Source organism: Diplotaxodon limnothrissa, linkage group LG6, assembly GCF_057381915.1.
Source record: "Diplotaxodon limnothrissa isolate DT_005_m linkage group LG6, D_limnothrissa_male_GT1.1, whole genome shotgun sequence".
Classification (NCBI taxonomy): Eukaryota; Metazoa; Chordata; class Actinopteri; order Cichliformes; family Cichlidae; genus Diplotaxodon; species Diplotaxodon limnothrissa.
The window spans coordinates 26,768,018-26,786,594 of NC_140601.1; the positions used below are offsets into that span (position 1 = coordinate 26,768,018).

General features: G+C 40.9%; 1 protein-coding gene across 1 annotated transcript; it reads right to left on the bottom strand.

The window, feature by feature from the left end:
• Positions 1-112: 112 nt before the first annotated feature.
• LOC146630694 (uncharacterized) lies at positions 113-14,924 on the bottom strand. The gene is made up of 19 exons (XM_085356033.1): positions 14,776-14,924; positions 13,213-13,241; positions 12,436-12,589; positions 10,358-10,524; positions 9,096-10,228; positions 8,617-8,756; positions 7,553-7,718; positions 7,385-7,465; positions 6,568-6,600; positions 6,266-6,334; positions 6,006-6,095; positions 5,564-5,658; positions 3,861-4,500; positions 3,477-3,711; positions 2,491-2,602; positions 2,205-2,364; positions 1,905-2,018; positions 367-453; positions 113-259 (listed from the first exon to the last, which is right to left on the bottom strand). The coding sequence occupies exons 1-19, from the start codon at positions 14,922-14,924 to the stop codon at positions 113-115; spliced, it is 3,801 nt and encodes a 1,266-aa protein (XP_085212159.1).
• Between the last annotated feature and the right edge of the window lie 3,653 nt (positions 14,925-18,577).

Below are 18,577 nucleotides of genomic sequence, written 5' to 3' on the forward strand. Positions count from 1 at the left end.
CATATATTGCTTTTTTTCCCCCTTCTTTTCTCTTCTCTTCTTTTTTAAAATATTGGCTGGTTTTCTTTCTCAAAGTACATTTTTTAAGGCGTGTCCTCGTAGGTCACGTAGGTCAGGTCTGTCTTGCTCCCTCCTGAAGGGCAGCGTTGGCCAGTCTCAGGTGTTCATTGAGTGAGCCCATCTCCAGCTGGCCACGCCCCCTTGTGTCACTTAGCTCTACATATGCCTCCTTAAAACGCTCATAAGCGACTTCTTTCTCCTGGAATAAGGACAGACATGGTAAGCATAGTTAGGCCATTTAATTGTTCTAAATTTTTAATGTGTATTATTTCTGTGTGATAAAAGAGATTAGACTGTAAAACATACCTTTGTAAGAGATTGCACTTCATTCTGTAGACAACTGATTTCTTTTTTAAGATACTGAACTTCATTTTCTTTTGCTCTGAGTAGAGTCTGTAAGACATTAAACACAACCTCTTATTCAGTAAAAGGACTAGATGTTACAATCCCTGATAATGCATTGCTTTAAATGGAGAAAATCTTGAGGGATGGCTGTTACGAGAAAAGGCAGCCCAGAAACGTTACCAGTTTGGGACACGTTGTCAGTAGTGGACCTTGGATTCATCAGGTGTTTCGGCCATTATCATTAGACACCCTCATCCAAGGAGGCCACTGGTTTATGTTACATTGTTATTTCTCTTCTTTCTTCTCTTTAGTTTTCTACAGTTTATTTTCTTCTATCTATTCAATGCAACTAAAACATAATACTTACCTCTTTAACATTTATGGAGCCTCACTTTTTCAAAGGGATAGAAAAGGTGATAGAAGTAAGACAAGAGGGATAAGATAGCAGAGAGGAGAGCCGGATGGGGGCCACCCGATCTGGCTTCCCACACCTCCCCGCCGGATCGGGCTGTATGCTCTACCTCCCCACTGCCTCCCAGAAAAGGGAAGAGGAGAAGAGCGAAAAAAACCCACCAGATCAAAAATGCAGAGCTGCCTGCTATGGTGACTCATTGTAAATAAGGAAGCAGCTGAAAGTAGGATTTACAGACAGTGAGTGAGTGCCATTTCTCTGGGAAAAAATGCCTTGTTGATGCTAGATTGCTTTATTATCATAGGAATCAAAGTCACCTGAAATAACCACTCATTACAACCAAGGTATGTAGGTATGTCTCAAAGCACAATATATTGAAACTTGAAGCAGAAGGGCTACAGCAGCAGATGACCACACTGTGTGAATTGTAGCCTGGGCTCACTAAAACTAGACAAAAGAAGATTTGAAAAACGTTGCCTGGTCTGATGAGTTTCTGCAACATTTGGTTGGAAGGGTCAGAATTTGGTGTGAACAACATGAAAACATGGATCCATCCTGCCATGTATCAAGAGTTCTTTATTATTTTGTAGAGAATAATAAAGAATCTCCATCAGAATTTTAATTATCACTTTACAGTGTAATAAAAATGGAAAACATTTGACAGGCAGGAACCTGAGGAAAAGAAATGATTCAAATGCATCCTAGATGTGCTTAGATTCACCAGTCGATTGATTCACCAGAGATGCGCAGGATGATGATGTACTTTATTTCAGCCTGTAGGTGGCGATATGTACTGCAGCTGAATGCTCAACAAAAATGAGGCCAAGAAACAGGTGACAGTCGCCACAGGGGGTCATTAAATCAGGATACAAGGCAAAAGAAAACACTTTGATCCATTTGTTTTTATGGAGTGGGTTCAAAATCCCACAGACATAGATCAGATGCTGTTGTGAGGTTCCCAGTGATGACAGTGACGTCAACATTTGTCCTTTAATATTTCCACACAGCTATAAATAAAGTTGGTTTGAGCGTGGGCAAATATATTTTTCAGCTTATCTCTTTTCATATAAGAAACTCTAATCAATACCTCTAATTCTGATGCAGCGCACTCAGTGTTGCAAAGGGATACCACATCCGACCTCTGACCTGTGATGAAATACCGCATACGGCTGATCTCTTCTGCCAGTTTGGCCTTGAGATCCTGTAACAGAGATGTGTAGCTCAGAAATAAGAAGTATTACAATGTATGTGCTTCTTTATTATGTTTCCTCAATATGTAAACGTATAAGAATAAAATAAAGAGGATGTGAAGGTCATCGTTTCACTTTCTAACACATCATGTTGTTCTGTATTCAAATTCATTTGCAAACAAAGGCTGTGCAGAAACCTGGTTCTCTCTTCTGAGCTGCTCCAGCTCCTTCTCCTTGCGTCCGAGCTCTGTCTCTCGGCTCTTACTGCTGTGTTCAGCGCGGTCCAGCTCCAGGCACTTCTGAGAGTAACGCTCTGACAGCACATCTAACTCAGAGTGCAAGACATCCGCCTGGAGCCTGGCATGCACAAACACACGAGTTGTGAGGTTTTTGTGAGGTCTTAATTATAATGCATCACAACAGGCGTGTGGTCAAGTGTAGAACATCTTCAGCCTGCAGCGAGGAGGGCTATGGTACACTTACGCCTGCCCTCGGCACGATGAATCCACATGTGCCGCTCCTGCGAACGACTTCCTGGCCTTCTCCACTTGTCTCTCCAGCTCCTCTCTGTGAGCTGCTCTCAGTGCCTCCATAGCTTTTGATGAACAGTAAGTTAGCTAGTTAATGCATTTGGTAAACAACCTTAAAACAAGAACACCAAAAATAGGCTTGCAGGTGACAGCAGCATCAGTAGGTAGTACTGTATACAGTAAATACCATATATTCTATTTTCGCACCACTGTTTTGTTGCACTATGACTCCAAGTCCAGTTCCTTTTTTGTGTACACACTTGGTATTAATAGGTTTCTCATATGTGTGAGCTGATGATTTCTTGACTCTCATGTATCAGTCAAGAAATGTTAATTTTACTGAATTGCAAATCAATAAATGCCTTTTTTGGCATGAAATACGTTTTAGTGCAGGTCCCTAAAAAGTTAAAATTTAGATGAAAGAATGAATTAATCAATTTCTTCACTTAGATGACGAATAAAGAAGAGTCATTTCAGTGCAGTCGTTTCACACTGTCATCCTCGGTAGGTCTAATAATGGCTGAAATGATTTGTGCACAACTTTAATCTTTTCCAGGATTTAGTCTGAGCCGTAAGAGGGAATTCGTAGAAAACACCCTCACTGGATTAACTGGCTAAGAGAGTGGATGGATAGTTGCATACTGCCTTACGGTCATAAATTAATGGTCCCTCATACCTAAAGCAAGATCTTTATTTTCAAAAGATTAACTTTCAAAGTAAATTGGAGTCTAGTATCTACTCTACTATTGTGATGTTTAGGACTGAAGGAATTCAATCTTGATAAATGATATGACTGTGTAACATGCATGTAAGGGACCAAGGGCTAAGATTCATAATTATTTATTTTAGTTAAAATAAATACTGCACCCTGCAGAGAGCAAAAAGCAAATCCTCATGTTTAGCTGAAGCTGCTGTTACTGTTGATACTCCGTGACTCACCTTTAGCAGCTGCTTGGCTCTCCTCCTGTAGCATCCTGTCTTTTTCCTCTTCTAGCTTTTTTATCTCCTTGGCATGCTTCTCCTGCAGCTCCTGCAGTGCTTTCCTGTGTGCTACTTCCATGGCCTCCAGTCTGGCCCTACAAGGTGCCCCAGTGCCACAGGGACTCTCCACCTCTATACCCATGGCCGCACGCTCCCTCTTAATGCTCTCCACCTGCTTTCGAAGAAAAACAGCCTGGAAGATTGTTTTATAGAAAATGTGTAAGGGTAGAGAGGGAGGAGGTGAAAAAAAAGACTGAAATCCCGATCCCTGTTGGATAATAGTATAATTTTCTTGCCCTGATTCTGTGCATCGCTTTTTTTAAATTGAAAGTTCTCTCCTACCTCTTTTTGCAGTGCTTCAGCTGTATTCATTGTGATCTGGGCGCCATTTATGGATGGAGGAGCCTCCTTCATGTTTGATGTATCAGTTTGTGACCCGGTGACAGACTGGTTGACCTCTTGAGGTGGTGAGTGATCTCTCTGGGGAGTAAGTAGAGATGCAGATGCCTGTGCGGTGCTTGACTGATAAGCCTGGGTGCCTATGAGAGACTGTGAGCTCATGTCCTGAAATGACATTGTCTCAAATTCTACCCACTTCCTGTTAACTTCAGAGTCCATAGTTTCAATAACAGGCACAGGTACACTCCCCTTTTTCAGCTCCATGGACTCCCACCTGCTGCTCATCTCATTGACGGGGAGCCCCTCCTCAAACCACTTGTTCCTCTCCTCCAGTCGTTTTGCCTGCTCGCGGTCCCAGCCCTCCCCTTCCTCTCTCTGACTGGCTAGCGATAAGTCCGCACCCAGATCTCTGTCTGCTGCTTGGTGGTGGATTTCGGTCTGGTAGGAGTTTGCAGCTGTAGTGGTGGAGGTGCAAGTGGCAGGTTCATAGCCCGAATCCTTGCAGGTGAACTGAGCAGGGGGTTGGCATGGTGACGGTCTCCGGGAGAGGGGGTTCTCTTTCTCGCTGCCGATGTCTGATTGGCTGAGGTCCGAATGAGGGAAATACAGGAGAGTAGAGTTACACATTCAAAGAAAGATAAGAGAGACAAGGTCCGCTGCAGGCAGACCACCCAATCATAGCCGTGCTCCACAGAAATGTTCAGATCTTGTTTTTGGAGACTGAGGATTTTAGCACTATGATAAACATCAAGTATTCACCATATAGGGTGTTTCTGTTCTGTCTGCCACTAATTAAGATCAAGAGATACCAGTAATTTTAATTTAATTTAAGATCATTTACTGCTTTGGTAATGAAATGCACAAAGTCTATGAAGGGCGCAGGCACAGGGCTAGTTAATTCTATGAAAAAAATAATAATATAAAACTATAAAAATAAGAAAGTAGAAAGAACTTTTGCAATGATGCCTCACAGCAAGAAGGGGTTCTTTTGGCTGGCTGGGCCTTTTGTAAGGAATTTTCATGTTCTTCTTGTGCATGTGTGGGTAATCCAGCTTCCTCCCACAATCCAGAGAGATTAAGTTAACTGGTGATTCTAAATTGGCTGTACGTGTGAGTGTGAGCATGAATAGTTGTCTGCCTCTCCGTGTTAGCCCTGCGACAAACTACCTGTCCAGACTGTAACCTGCCTCATCGGCTTGCACCCACCTCGACCCAGAATCGCCTTTATTTGACAGTTTCAGTGAAGAGAGACAAATCAGGGAAATGACGTACATCAAACAATCCAGCCAGACTGCTTTACACGCATCAGGTTCTAAGTTAAATGAAATGACTAAATAGTGTATGTATGTAATAAATAGTGTATATGGTTCTTGAAATGAACTCCAGTTCCAGCAGCTACAACAGTCACAGTCTGCTGCATTAAGCCTAATGCATTAATAATAGTAATAAAACAATGTAATATGTAAAAGCGAAACACACTGATCACATATTCTATGTGCACTAAGAATTTGGGTACATTTTGCAGATATTATTTATTTTCTGAATATTATTACAATATGTTTACACTTTCATGTGTTCCTTAAGTCCCCAGTAAAGGATCTGAACACTTTCTGTCTCACTGTCTCCCACCATAGTGCCAGACTCACTGTGTGTTGTTCTGGATCGCCTGCTTCAGTAACTTCAACCAATTTTTCCGAATTCTGGATGTCACAGCAGAGAGAGTGAACACTGCTCCTTTTGTCTGGGGCAGATCAAGAGACACAATCGCACGCGCACACACACACACACACACACACACGCACGCACGCACGCACGCACGCACGCACGCACGCACGCACGCACGCACACACACACACACACACACACATACACATATACGCGTTAAACAGGAAGCAGCCAAACATCTTTTTGTCTGGCTGTGAAACTGGGAGTTGGGGGGGTGGAGGTGCGATTAATTGACCTGGATGACTGAGAACCTTCACAGACATTAATTGACAGTGTTTTCGTCTACTGAGCAACACCATTAATAATTGAAATTGAATTCAATTTTATTTATATAGAAAAAACAAAAGTGCTGTAAATACATACTTGTATTTGGAGTCCGTAGTTCTTGTCCACATCACAATCTGACACATTCACGCAGGACGTCAGGTCGATCTCTCCATCCAGGTCATCTGACTGCAGCACGACAAGAGCAGCATAACTTTAGCTGAGTCAAATAAGGTCACAGTTCTCCCCCAAACAATTAATTTTTCAGGAAACTGATCTACTGGTATCAAAAAACAAACTTCATAAAGTCTTCCTGATTGTGCAAAAACAGCACACCAGAAACTGCTTTAGTGTCATACCTCCTTAGCCTCTGAGTCTCTGTAGTATCTCAGCGAGGTGTCACCGAGAACAAACCAGTGTTTCCTCCACTGCGGAAAGCACAGTAAACATGGACAAGGATGAACTAACTGGTGCCATGACCATCAAACCCATTCGTTGGCATTCATTTCTACAGTATGTAGACTCTTTTCAAGATGTTTCACGATGATGAGTCACGTTGGTGGTGTTTTGAGCCTGTCTGGCAGGTTTTATGAGGATGTGGTTAAAGCTAGAATCAGCATCTTAGTTAAATATAATACGTTTTTCAAAAGAATACCTTTACCTTGCCATGTTCATCCAGTCTGGACATCCACCCCTTTGAGAAACAACATCTGCAATTAAAGCGATACGAGCAAACAGAATGAAAGAGCTCTCTTTGTGGTTTATCTCTCACACTTCATTGTGAAACTAGAGGAAGCGGAAACTGTCGGAAACACAAATACAGATCGACGCATGTGGCGAGGTGCAGATAGAGAAAAATACAACTGAACAGGAACATTCAAAGAGGAAGATGTGTAGTTTCTGTGAACCATCAAACTGTCAGAGGGAGAAAGGAAGGGAAAGGGGAACCGACGGTACATTATTAGAACAATAGTACCAACTGAAAAATACTCACCGTGTATGACGAATGTGATCCGTTGTTATCGTAATATGAAGAGGAGGAGAAATAGAGGAATTAGGTTGGAAGAAGTGCCCGATGTGATATGTAAAGAGGATGTCATAAAAGTTTCACACATACAGAGGTGCCTACATATGGAAATGCTGTGTGAACTACTAAAAAAAGTTTTCAACAGTGAAACAGAAACATTGTTGAACGTTTCATTTCGTGGTCATCCATCAGTGTACAGTGACTCAGCTGTTTTAGTCATGACAGCACAACACTGCAAATACAGGAAACAGTTAACTGAAACCGTCCTGGAACCTATTAATAAAGATGATAAATCGAATGAACATGCTGCCCTAAAACACAGAGTGCTAGGTAATGACTTCTGCCTGCGAGTGTGTGTCTCTGCGAGGGGCTGAAATACATGAATGACCTATTTTCCTCCAAATGCTCGTGTGATATATACAGACGCAGGAAGTCATGAGACAGTGCTCACCTGTGTCTGCAGACGTTCAGGAGGAGCCGGTCGCTCATTCACCTTGGAGGATCTGTGTTTTCCACTCTGGCTCTCTGAGGTCTTTGATGGATTAAACAGACAGGATGTTCTTGCCTTTTTAAACAACAGCTGTTTGTGATAAACATGCCTGCAGTGACTGCATCTTACCTGTGTATGAAGAGATGCTGCCGATCGTCTCCGAGACGATCGTCCGTTCTCAGAGTCTCGACATTTCTCCCGTCTGTCTCTCCCTCTCTCTCTGCCTCTCCCCCTCTCATCTGACTCCAGCCTTGAACTGTAGAACTGGCTCGATCTGTCTATTTCATCTTGATACCTTAAAGTTAATGTGTAGAGGAAATGAAAAGAGGAAATATGTTTTGAAAGTGAACTTTTGCAGACCTCTGCAAAAGGTTCAAGAGCATGTTTATTTTCTCAGGCCATAAATTAATGCTATCAGTTACCACATCAGATAAATACATATCTTCAAAGAGTTTTCTGCCCACTAATTTTCCAGCTAGTGAAGGAGTGATGCACAGATCACAGCAGATTGTAGTGCACAAGTCCAGACTTTAAACACTAAGTGAAGCAACTGAACCAAAGTATTGCACTAACTGTTTATGGATTACAGGGCTATACTTTGTGGTCAGGTTCTGCCAAATGCCGAAAAATTGATTGGACAACTCTTCACGGTGCAAATGGATAATGACCCAAAACATACTGCACAAACATCTCAGTTTCTCAAGGCAAAGATTCAATGGCCAAGTGAGTCAGCTGATCTCAGCCTAACAGAGCATGCCTTTTATTTTTATTTTTTTAAACTGAAGCCAAAAACTGAAGACTGAAAGCATGTGGCTGCCCTGAAGACCTACCAGAGCATCTCAGAGGAGATAATTCAGGCAGTCACTGACTACAAAACACTTTTATCCACTAGTTTCTTTTGTAGCAGTTAAGTAGTGAAAGGCAATATGAAGTGCTGTTAATGTTGATTTTGGTTCCTGCAACATTACAACTGAAGATTTATAAGGTTTAAAATGTGGTAAGAAAACTTCAACTATAACTGCTAAAGCCTATTTTGGCTAGCGTGTGCATCTCAGAACCTCTGTCAGTCTTGGATGAGCTTAATATTTCTGTGTCCAACCACATTTCGGTTGGCATTTAGGTAAGGCCCAGTTAGGTGTTTAAACAGATGCAAGTGCTCAAAACTAGCAGTGAGACAATGCCACATCACCAACCTGTATGTCCTGAGTCTCTGGTCCCTGCATGGACTGGGACTCTGGTTCCTCAACCTCAGCCCTGGAAACTCTTCTTCTGATTCCACTTGGATCTTGGGAATATTAGCCAGCACTATGTAATCATCTATGGTCATCCCCACCTTAGATTTAGAAAAGATTTAGCATGTTAGCATGTGGCAAGACTGATTTTTATATAGTGTTTGTTAAACAAATAGATAATTCTAAAAACTGAAGCAAGTGCAGGAGTGCCTTAAATCTTCATTTCATTAATATGGCATAATGGAATATTTACTTTACCACTTTAAACACTTCCTAATGAGTTTATTGTGTCAGTTGCTAGTTGTGAATTAAAGATGAAGTCTTTTTTCATAGGTTTAGTCATTCTAAGTGCCAGAAAGGAGCATTATCCACAGTATGTTCATTGGCTAACAACTCAAGGTTGACAATCAGCCAAATTCCTGCTCACACGACTTATTTACCTCCTCAGCATCTACAGCAGCCTTTTTGGGTTCAGAGATCAGCAGGGTGTCCATGCCTCGTCTAATGGCGCTCCTGCTTCGGTCACCTATGACTTTGTTTTTTCCTTCATCGGCTTCATCTGTTCCTGTAATTGTAGCTTGTGACAGTGATCCACCAAAGACTTGCGAGACTGTGCCCCGCCTCGATGACGAGGATCCAGGTGAGGCCGGGATGCTGAGTAAAGAGTGTGCGGACCCCTGCCATGAGTTTTGTGGACTCAGCCTGCTGTCTCTGGAGCAGGGTTCTCTTTGTGGGGAGTGGCTGGTGCCGTAGCCGTTCCTGGCTGGTGAAACGTCACGACTGTTCCGAGTTCGAGTGTTGGTCGAGCTGTTGACAGCTGTTCTGATTCGTGGGGATGGTTGGGATAGCTCATATGAATTTTGCTGAAGAGCCGACGAGCCACGACGGGAGATAGACTCGAGATTTCTGTACAGCTTCTCAGAGTCTAAACTGTGCCTGTTCGAAGCTTGTGATGGACTTCCTGACTCTCGACTATATCCCTTTATAGCATCATATTCACCATTCTGTGAGAGCAAAGAGCCTGCACGCCTGTGAGATGGTGTGGCCCTGGAGGGAGACGCGATGCGAGAGGCATTGGACAACTTCCGGCAGGATGGACTGGACCAGCCTGATGTATGGCAAGAAGGACCATATGATGGAAGCTGTGGAGAGCTGTGAGATGAAGTATGAGACCGAGTCTGACTCCTACAGAGGGAGCTCCCTCTCTGAGCTCCCACAGGCGATTCGGTGAGCTTGTAGCGTTCTGGACTCATAGAGCTGTGACGTGTCGGAGAATTTGTCAGGGAATCTCCTCGTCTAAAGTTTGAGTGGTATGTGTATCTCTGCGGGGATTCACTTCTCCAAGTTTCCTGCATATACGTCTCATGATTTCTTCGCTGGGAAGGCACTCCCAGGTTGACGTTCCTGTAAGGGACACAGGCCTTGGGCTCGGGAACATAGTTGCTTGGAAGGGGATGCCCCCGCTCGTAGTAACGAAACTGACGTTTTTTGTCCTCCTCAATCTGCTGCTCACCATCACCTCTTCTGTCGGGAGAGAAGTAACCGCTCTCTTGTCCCCTATCTCCCCAGGACTCTGAAAATCAAACAAATCTGTGATCATTGCCTTAATGTAAATGTAAATAGCTTATCAGAGAGGATTATCTTTCTGTAAAATGCTCATGATGGAGTTTAGTTCTAACTGGGATGCATGCCTGTGACTGACCTGACGCCTGGCGGGACCTGTTTCTCCCTCTCCTCTCATCCATCCAGGAGCTTTCAGTGCCTTGTGGGGGAGAGGAGTCCAGCCGTGTCATTTCTCTTTGAGCCACACAGTACCGCTCCAAGCTGGGGGATCGGCCCCTCTCTGAAGAATCCAACTGATTTGGAGAGCTGGGAGAGGTAGCAGACAATCAGTCGATGGGCGATAAATTGTTATTTGAATGCATCTAAAGTGTTTGCTCAAGTTAGTGAAGAAGTGCTTCAAGAACATCTTTACACATCTGCTGTGCTGTCAGTCTAAGATTTCCATCAGCTTTGTCTTTCGTTAAACTCTTGGCATTAAACAAAGAAGGAAAATAATGTTAATCTTCTTTTTCCATACAGGAACTTTCAGAGGAACTCAGAACTTAATTATGATCAGCAGAGGAAACCATCAAAACAGCCCCTGCTCACATGGTATTTAATTTTACGTACAAGAATTTTGGAGGTCGGGCTTACAGGTCAGAAGGATTAAGACTGATCACGTATTCATTTTATGGATTAGCACCGTCAGTAGGTTATATATAAAATATATATTTCTATAAACAGCATTGATTTTTTTCATACGTCAATTAAGTTACAGATTAATTTAATTATTAGCTTAATCAACTTAATTATTGGCATTATTAATGTATTAGTTAGGTGTTATCATGTACTTAATTCATCATTTATATATCATTACTCCTTCTTAGTATGCCATTTATAAAAGCAGATGTATTCTTAAGACCATCTTCAAGTTTCAACAGATTTTTCAAATAAATATAAAATGCTAGAGGAGTGTGTAGAGACTCACCGGTGCTGCTGCAGCTGTGATAAGAGGAAAAGACTCAGTGTACCGAATATAGAGCCTGAGTTATAGTTAGAGACTCTCTGAGATCACTACACTGTGAGAGAACAGTGCATATTCAGTGATTTGAACAGAAGCCCCTAGTGCTACGGTAGTTATTATGGAAATATGATGAGAGCAGATTTTTGTCCACACAGATGAAGTGTATAAAACACTGATGTAATTATTACATTTTATGTTGATAATTATGCACCCCTTTCTATGCTGAATTTCCAGATAGAGAAGCTCACTGTGTCTGCACTATCAATAAACAGATCAGTTATCATTATTGTGGCACCACAACATCCAGCACCATCAGCAGTCAATCAGGTCCTCTTCCTCCTGAAAGCCCCACTTAGTCTAAACCTTTTCCTCAAAAGTTTAGAGCTCACCAAAGCAAGAACATTTAAAATATCAAGAACTATATATGTTGTTTTTTTTTAACTATCGGCACTTTAGACTCTGGAAGCTAGGGATCAAGTGAGGTTTGTGGTTTGCTGCCAGTGGTACTGGGACGTTGTACAAAAATGGTGAATAAAAAAAAGGAGGACCAAATTCTTCCTCCAAATTCATCAACTTCATCTCACATCGACGTCTTGAGGCTTGATCCTGGGATGCAATTGAGTGTTCCAACATGACAATGACCCCAAACACACATCAAAACGGGTTTGGAATGGATAAAGCACGCTTAACATTAAGCTTTGTGAATGGTCGTCTCAAAGCCCCGACATCAACCCTATTGAGGACTGAAGCCACAGTTGTGTAAGGAAAACCACAAATGTAAATGAACTCTACCAATACTGCCATAAAAAGTGATCAAATATGTATCCAGAATTATGCCAGAAACGACCAAAACAGTTTGGTTGAGGTGCAACTTTTTAAGGGACATTTAACCAAATATTAATGAGGGTATACTTTTGACCCTGTGTGGATTTAAGAAAATCCAAAATACATTAAAACTTGTGCACCCAGCTCTTGTTTTTAAAAATCTATACAGTGGACATTACAGTTCACATTATTAATACCCCAGAATTACCATGACATTCACACCCATGATGAGTGTACATAAATTTATGATCACAACTCCATGATTGAGCTAATGGATGTTATTGAGCTGGCCAGTCAGTGATACTCGTTCACTAACTCAGTGTATATAGTACAGGCAGGTTCTTGGTAAAAAAGTGGTTTCTTAAAAACGGGACACTGGATACACTCACCTGGATTGTATGTCAGTATCACCGATATTAAGTTCCCACTCAGGACTCAGACTGTGCTCTAGACTCCACTCGTAGGTCCAACCGCCTCTGACATCATCACTACTGGCACTTGTGGTCACCTCAGACAGGGCACATGTGTCGTCATCATCATCACCTGTATCCTGGTTTGTGGGGAGCAGAAACATATCTTAAGCATTTGGATTAATAGTGACAATTAGATATTTAAACTAAGAAAAATGCTGTCAATCAGAATGTTTTGTCTCTATTTTTGAAAACTATTTCAACTCAAAGTAAAAGTGTCGAAATAATGTCTGCTTTTTTTTTTATAACAGTTCAGTAATAACATGTTTAGCAGTCCTAACTTGGATAACTCAACCAATTTAAAACCAAAAAAACGACAGAATTCAACAAATTTATGGGAACCAAAATTGTCAGTTTGGCATAGTGACTGCAGCCTTGTCTAATTTGAATTATTCTGCAATTCTTAAAAAATATTTAACCTCCTAAAAGTGCAGGTTTCTCAGTTATTTGGATTTACAATAAACCAGCCAATGCTTATATCTAATTATGACCCACTAAAAGCTTCATACAGCAACTATGTGATGGCATGTGTCTACTCACTTTAAAAATCAAACAAGTCACAGCAAAACAAACTGAATTTTTATACAAAAGTAAAAAACAAACTAACTTGCTGAGTCTGAGCATTAACACAAATTCCACTTACTGTCACTGATCACTGACCTTCAGGCAAATCTGCTGTCAAAGCTGTGTAGCCACTTCTGTCTTTGCTTCTCCAGTCGTTCCAGCTAAGCCAACACATCTAGCCTGCACAGGACGTAACTCAAGCTAGTCTCTGGTCATGCTCATCATTATTTCATTGCTCCAGTGCTTTTACATCACCAGAACTGCCCACTTACTGTCTTTCTTATCATTATCTTGATCTCTCCTTCTGGTCAGCTTCTCATTAACACAAAACTTTTTCTTCTCATTTTAGCTCCTGATGCTTCCTGGATGCAGGACTAAATAAAATGCATTTGTTTTACTCTGTTTTCACTTGAAAATAAAATCTACATTCGAGTCATGATGTTGACTAACATAAGTTTCACAATGACATTGCTCTGAATAATAAGTTAAGTGGGCTGGTGTTGCACGAGGATATGTGCCTGCATGTGTAATATGGGCGTATCAGATTACAACCTATTCCCTAAGGATGGTAATGAGCTTTCATTAATTAATGATACAGAATCAAATGCCACCATCCTTCTCCCACCTCCACAATTTTATCACTTGGTAATTGTATTACAGGCTGACATCATCAGCTTGTGAATTGTTTTTGAGCTGTTGGACTGAATAAATCACAAAAGAATGGATCTACAATTTTCATCACCTCAATGAGGGCTTCCAGTCAGAGACCATAAGGGTAAGGCGGTATATCTGTGCTAATCAGAAAGTTCTTCTTTAAATCTGTGTTAATCCAAACTTGACCTTTTATCTTTTGGATATAAGAATTCATAGCTTCATCATTTTCAAATTTGTGAATAAATTGTTTAAAGTTTTATCAAAATTCTTTCTTTGGCTGCTTCACCATAACAAACGATCTGCCTCCAACCTTTGACTCTGCTTAGCACAGAGATCCTGACCATCTGTTCAAGTCAAAGCAATTTCAATTTTATTCAATTTTATTTATATGGTGCCAAATCAAATGAAATCAAATTAAATTAAAGACTCTAGAAAAACACAGAGAAAACCCCAACAATCAAACGACCCCCTTTGAGCAAGTACTTGGCAACAGTGGAAAAGAAAAACTCCCTTTTGACAAGAAGAAACCTCTGGCAATATATGTATGCATCCTTAATGAAGCAGAGGATTACCAGACAGATAGTAGCTAAAGTAAGACTTACAAGTTTTAGGTCACTGTAATAAAGGGTATTAATAATAATAATAAATAAATACGTTTTTATTTATATAGCACCTTTCAAGACAGAATCACAAAGTGCTGCACATAAGATTACAAGTCATAAAAAGATTTAAAAAGAGAAAATAAAACAGGCAATAAAATAAACTAAAGGTTTTTTGTGAGACCATAAAAACCTTTAGTTTCCATTCTTTAGTATCTTTAGCAACACAAACATGACCCTTGCTCCACATTTGGTTTTTTGGGATCTGGTCAAAAAGACCTGGGAAATGCTCAAATCCCTCTTCTAGGTTTAAAAACTTGTAAGTGGCCTTGTGATCAGTTATATGATCAGCTGAACGATGCTTTATCTTTAATTTAAAGACTTTGTACATACCCAGGTGGCTACACAGAAAGCACAGTAGCTGATGTAGCTACATACCAGCTCCTGCAGAGTATCCTGTTGTGCAGCATCTGCTGCAGGAGCGCCGCTGACGTGCATGTGATCTGGCCGCAGGCAGGAGCTACAGCGGGAGGGGTCAAAGGTGTTGGGCTGGAACTGGCAACAGTAACAGTCTTCAGCAGGGGGCGACATGGTCCTGTCCTGTCCTCCGAAGCTTAGGGTGCACATTTCCAGACACATTACTGCTCTAACTCCATTTGATTGACTGGTTTCATTGCACCTGGAGTGCTGTTATTTCACAGGAGGCTCTTGGTGGGATCTTGGTGGGAGTTCATTAGCATAAACACAATCAAAACAATTGAATACTTATTATACTAATTAAGCAGACTTTAGGAGATTAAAGGTTAATTCTCTAGCTTTTTATATCTGAATTGCTTATAAGCTGAAGCATGATTCTTAAAAAACAGCTGCTCTGTTGCTATAAATTGATCTCATTGAGTCATAGCACTTACAGTATTGTGTATGTAATGCTGAACTAAAGTGAAATACACACCACTACTGCTTGTATACCTTTACACCTGCTCACCTGCTTGTAAAAGAAACCCCCTAGTATATGTCTGTGAAGTATATATTAATGGTTTGTAAATCTCTAATGGAAAATAAAAAATTGTTTACCTTGGTGACATAATCCAATGGTTTACAGAGGTTATATCCAAAAAAGAATCCTCCAGCAAAACTTGACATCAGAATGGAAATGATCTCGTGCTACCATGCAGGAGTTAAAGACTGTGGTCTTTTGTCAGAAAGCAAACTTTCATTGGTTCTCACAGGGCCCCAATATGGCAATTGTGTCCTATCAGGTATCATCACCTTTAGAAAATGAAACTGAGCACTAACTCCTCTTAACAGATGTCTTATGGCTGATGATGTGCTGCTGCACAGATGGTTGCCCTCACCCTGAAGCCTCAAAGGAAAGAGATAACTGGACAGAGAGTACAACCAACATAACATGATACACATGACCAAATCATACTGTATCTTAAATAATAATTTTCACTGGGTGCAAGAAAGTAAACACAGAAACTGATGTTGTTCTTAAGATTAGTGAAAAATTTAATTGTGGATGTATGTCCTCGACCTTTGTCTTATTCATGTGTATTCACCACAAACACTAAACATCGAAAACTTTCAAATAATCGTTTTTTGGGATATTTGTTCTTTAAGCCAGGTGCTGAAACCTCTGAAACTACATCAAGCACCTTAATAGCTTAGCTTGGCAAAAAGACTGGTAACACTGGGACATAAGTAAACAAGTGGGAACACCAGCAGTTCCGCATAAGGGTTTGTCTGCTGGTTGATTGCAATTTCCTGTCTTTATATTAAAGTAAAACAAACACACAGTTTTACACTGTAGGGCCTCTCATTTTTCTGCCTAAAGCCTGCCAATCGAGTAAAAATGTTTGCAGATTTGTAATTTTTTACATGCAGTCCACTCACATTTAGATTATCAAGTATTTAAGAGAGTTTAGTAAATTTCAGTGATGAGTCTGAGGCCATTTTCCTGCACCTACACAATATGGGGGCTGCAAATAAACACCATAAGTCATTTGTGTTATTAGTATTGGCTTGATACCAGGGTAATCACAGTACAGAAACTTTAATCTAGCAACACTTAGTGGTGTTACTCGCTGATGCTCATATGGGTGTTAAATGTCTGTAAAGTTGTAGTGATGGAGGCCATAGCAGCTTTGTAGCAAGAAGGTTGTTGTTCTCCCTGTGTCTGTGTGGGTTCTCTGCAGGGTACTCTCTTGGTCCCCAACAACCCTGAATTGGAAAAGCAGAAGAAAATGTTTTCCCTGAGTCATAACAAATAAATATATGAAAATGCAACAGTTCTATGGATAAAAATGTCTTGTTGATGCCAGAGGTCAGAGGAGAATGGCTGCACTGCTTTGAGCTCATAGGACGGCAACAGTAACTCAAATAACCTTTCAGTACAACCAAGCTGTGCAGAAGAGCATATCTAAATGCACAACACCTTAACAGCAGCATAAGACCACACCGGGTGCCACTCCTGTCAGCTAAGAATAGCAAATGGACACAATACTTCAAACATTGCCTGGTCTGAGTACAAGTTTCTGCTGTGATATTCATATTAAGACAGTTCTCAAGACAAAAAGGGGCCCAGCCCTGTATCTCTAATGGTGTATCTAATATTTCTTGATATCAAATTATTTGATGGATTGAATTCAAACAACCTTAGCCTAAACAAAATGGGCCACAGAAAAAAAGTTAAGGTAATACAGAACATGAACTCAACTAATTTAATTCAAATTCAGTAACACAGCCAATTTTTTTTGCAGCAAACTCCTATAAGTGAGCAAATCTCTGAGAGCTGCTGGCATCATTGGCTAATTTCTATCGGGAATACTCAGTCTGCTTTCTTCTGGGATTATTATGCTTGAGCAAGCCACGAGAGGGGGCCTTTGGTTTCAACAGGGACGTACAGTACACAAACTGAGGACAAACATTAAATGCTCACAATCACTCTCTACTGTTTTCTCCGCCTACAGTGCCTGGCCACGGACCATCTGCTTGTAGATCCCCACACTGCTCATCAAACGTCCGCAGAGGTTCTGTGTATTTATAAACGCACTTTAATCTGCCTCTTGTTATAAAATGACAGTTGAGAATGAAGCGCTCAGGCCCACTTTGCTTCTTGTGAGCGTGCGCATGTGTCTCGTTTTAGAACATGTTCACAGTTTGTGATGATTAATTACAGTTTCGTAAGCCTACATTTTGTCAAGCAGCGGTATCAAATGAACTCCCAAGACGAAGTATAATTAAAGATTTTTGGCAAGTAAAATGACAATTAAGGGGAGATATTTTTGTCTTTGCTGTGTGTCACATGCGTACTGTAGCTACATTTAGCTGCTCTGGCAGCAGTTGGTGTAATGAGAGAGTGGAGCCAGTATCCATGGAAATGCAGTTGGAAAAGTACACCTCACACAAGTTGAAACTAACACCAAGGTAAACATGTTAATGACTGCATTAAAGCTATTTCATGGCCACATAGAGATTTTATTCCTCCCCCATGTTGAGCACTGAGGTAGTCCAGGTTTTCTGTTGCTGTTTTTTTTTTCTGGCAAGGTTATTCAAAAACACTGGCTGACTGAATTTTGATAAACTTTGCGGAAAGATGTAGCATGAAAAAACAAAAAGGCAAGCAAAACGTGTGGATCTGGATCATTTTTACTATACAATTGCAACCTTGGTCTATCCATTTCAAATGTTAGTAGAAGCATGTGTCCTTGGCAGTGGAGAGGGATGTGCTCTCTGATTGTCAATTTTTCTGTTTTTCCTGAGTAATTAGTGATGATGACTCTACTGTTCATAAACACACTTAGAAGCTAAGGTCTGAATTGGCTCCTCAATTAAGATTTTGGCAGACCTGTGAAAAACTAAGTACGCCTTTCCTGGTGTTGTACATCTAAGTACATCCAGCCAGGTGTTGATATTCAGATGCACTTGATCAATCATTATCATTATCTGTCAGGCTTTCTAGGTTTGGATGTCCTAACAAGGTCAGAGAAAATGCAAAAATTCAAGAGTTACATCTCAGACTCAGTTAGCATGCTAAATGCTAAAACACATGACTGTACATTTAGAAAAATGCTGAAAAAGTATGGCTTGTTTCGAAGAGTTTCCAGGAGAAAGTCTCTTTTATATAAAAATAACATGGCAGCACTGCTCAAGTTTGCAGAGTTGTCCTGGAACAATGTCCTTTAGAAATAACAGAACAAAGTGGAAATGTTTGACCGTACTATCTTAATTAAAACACAACA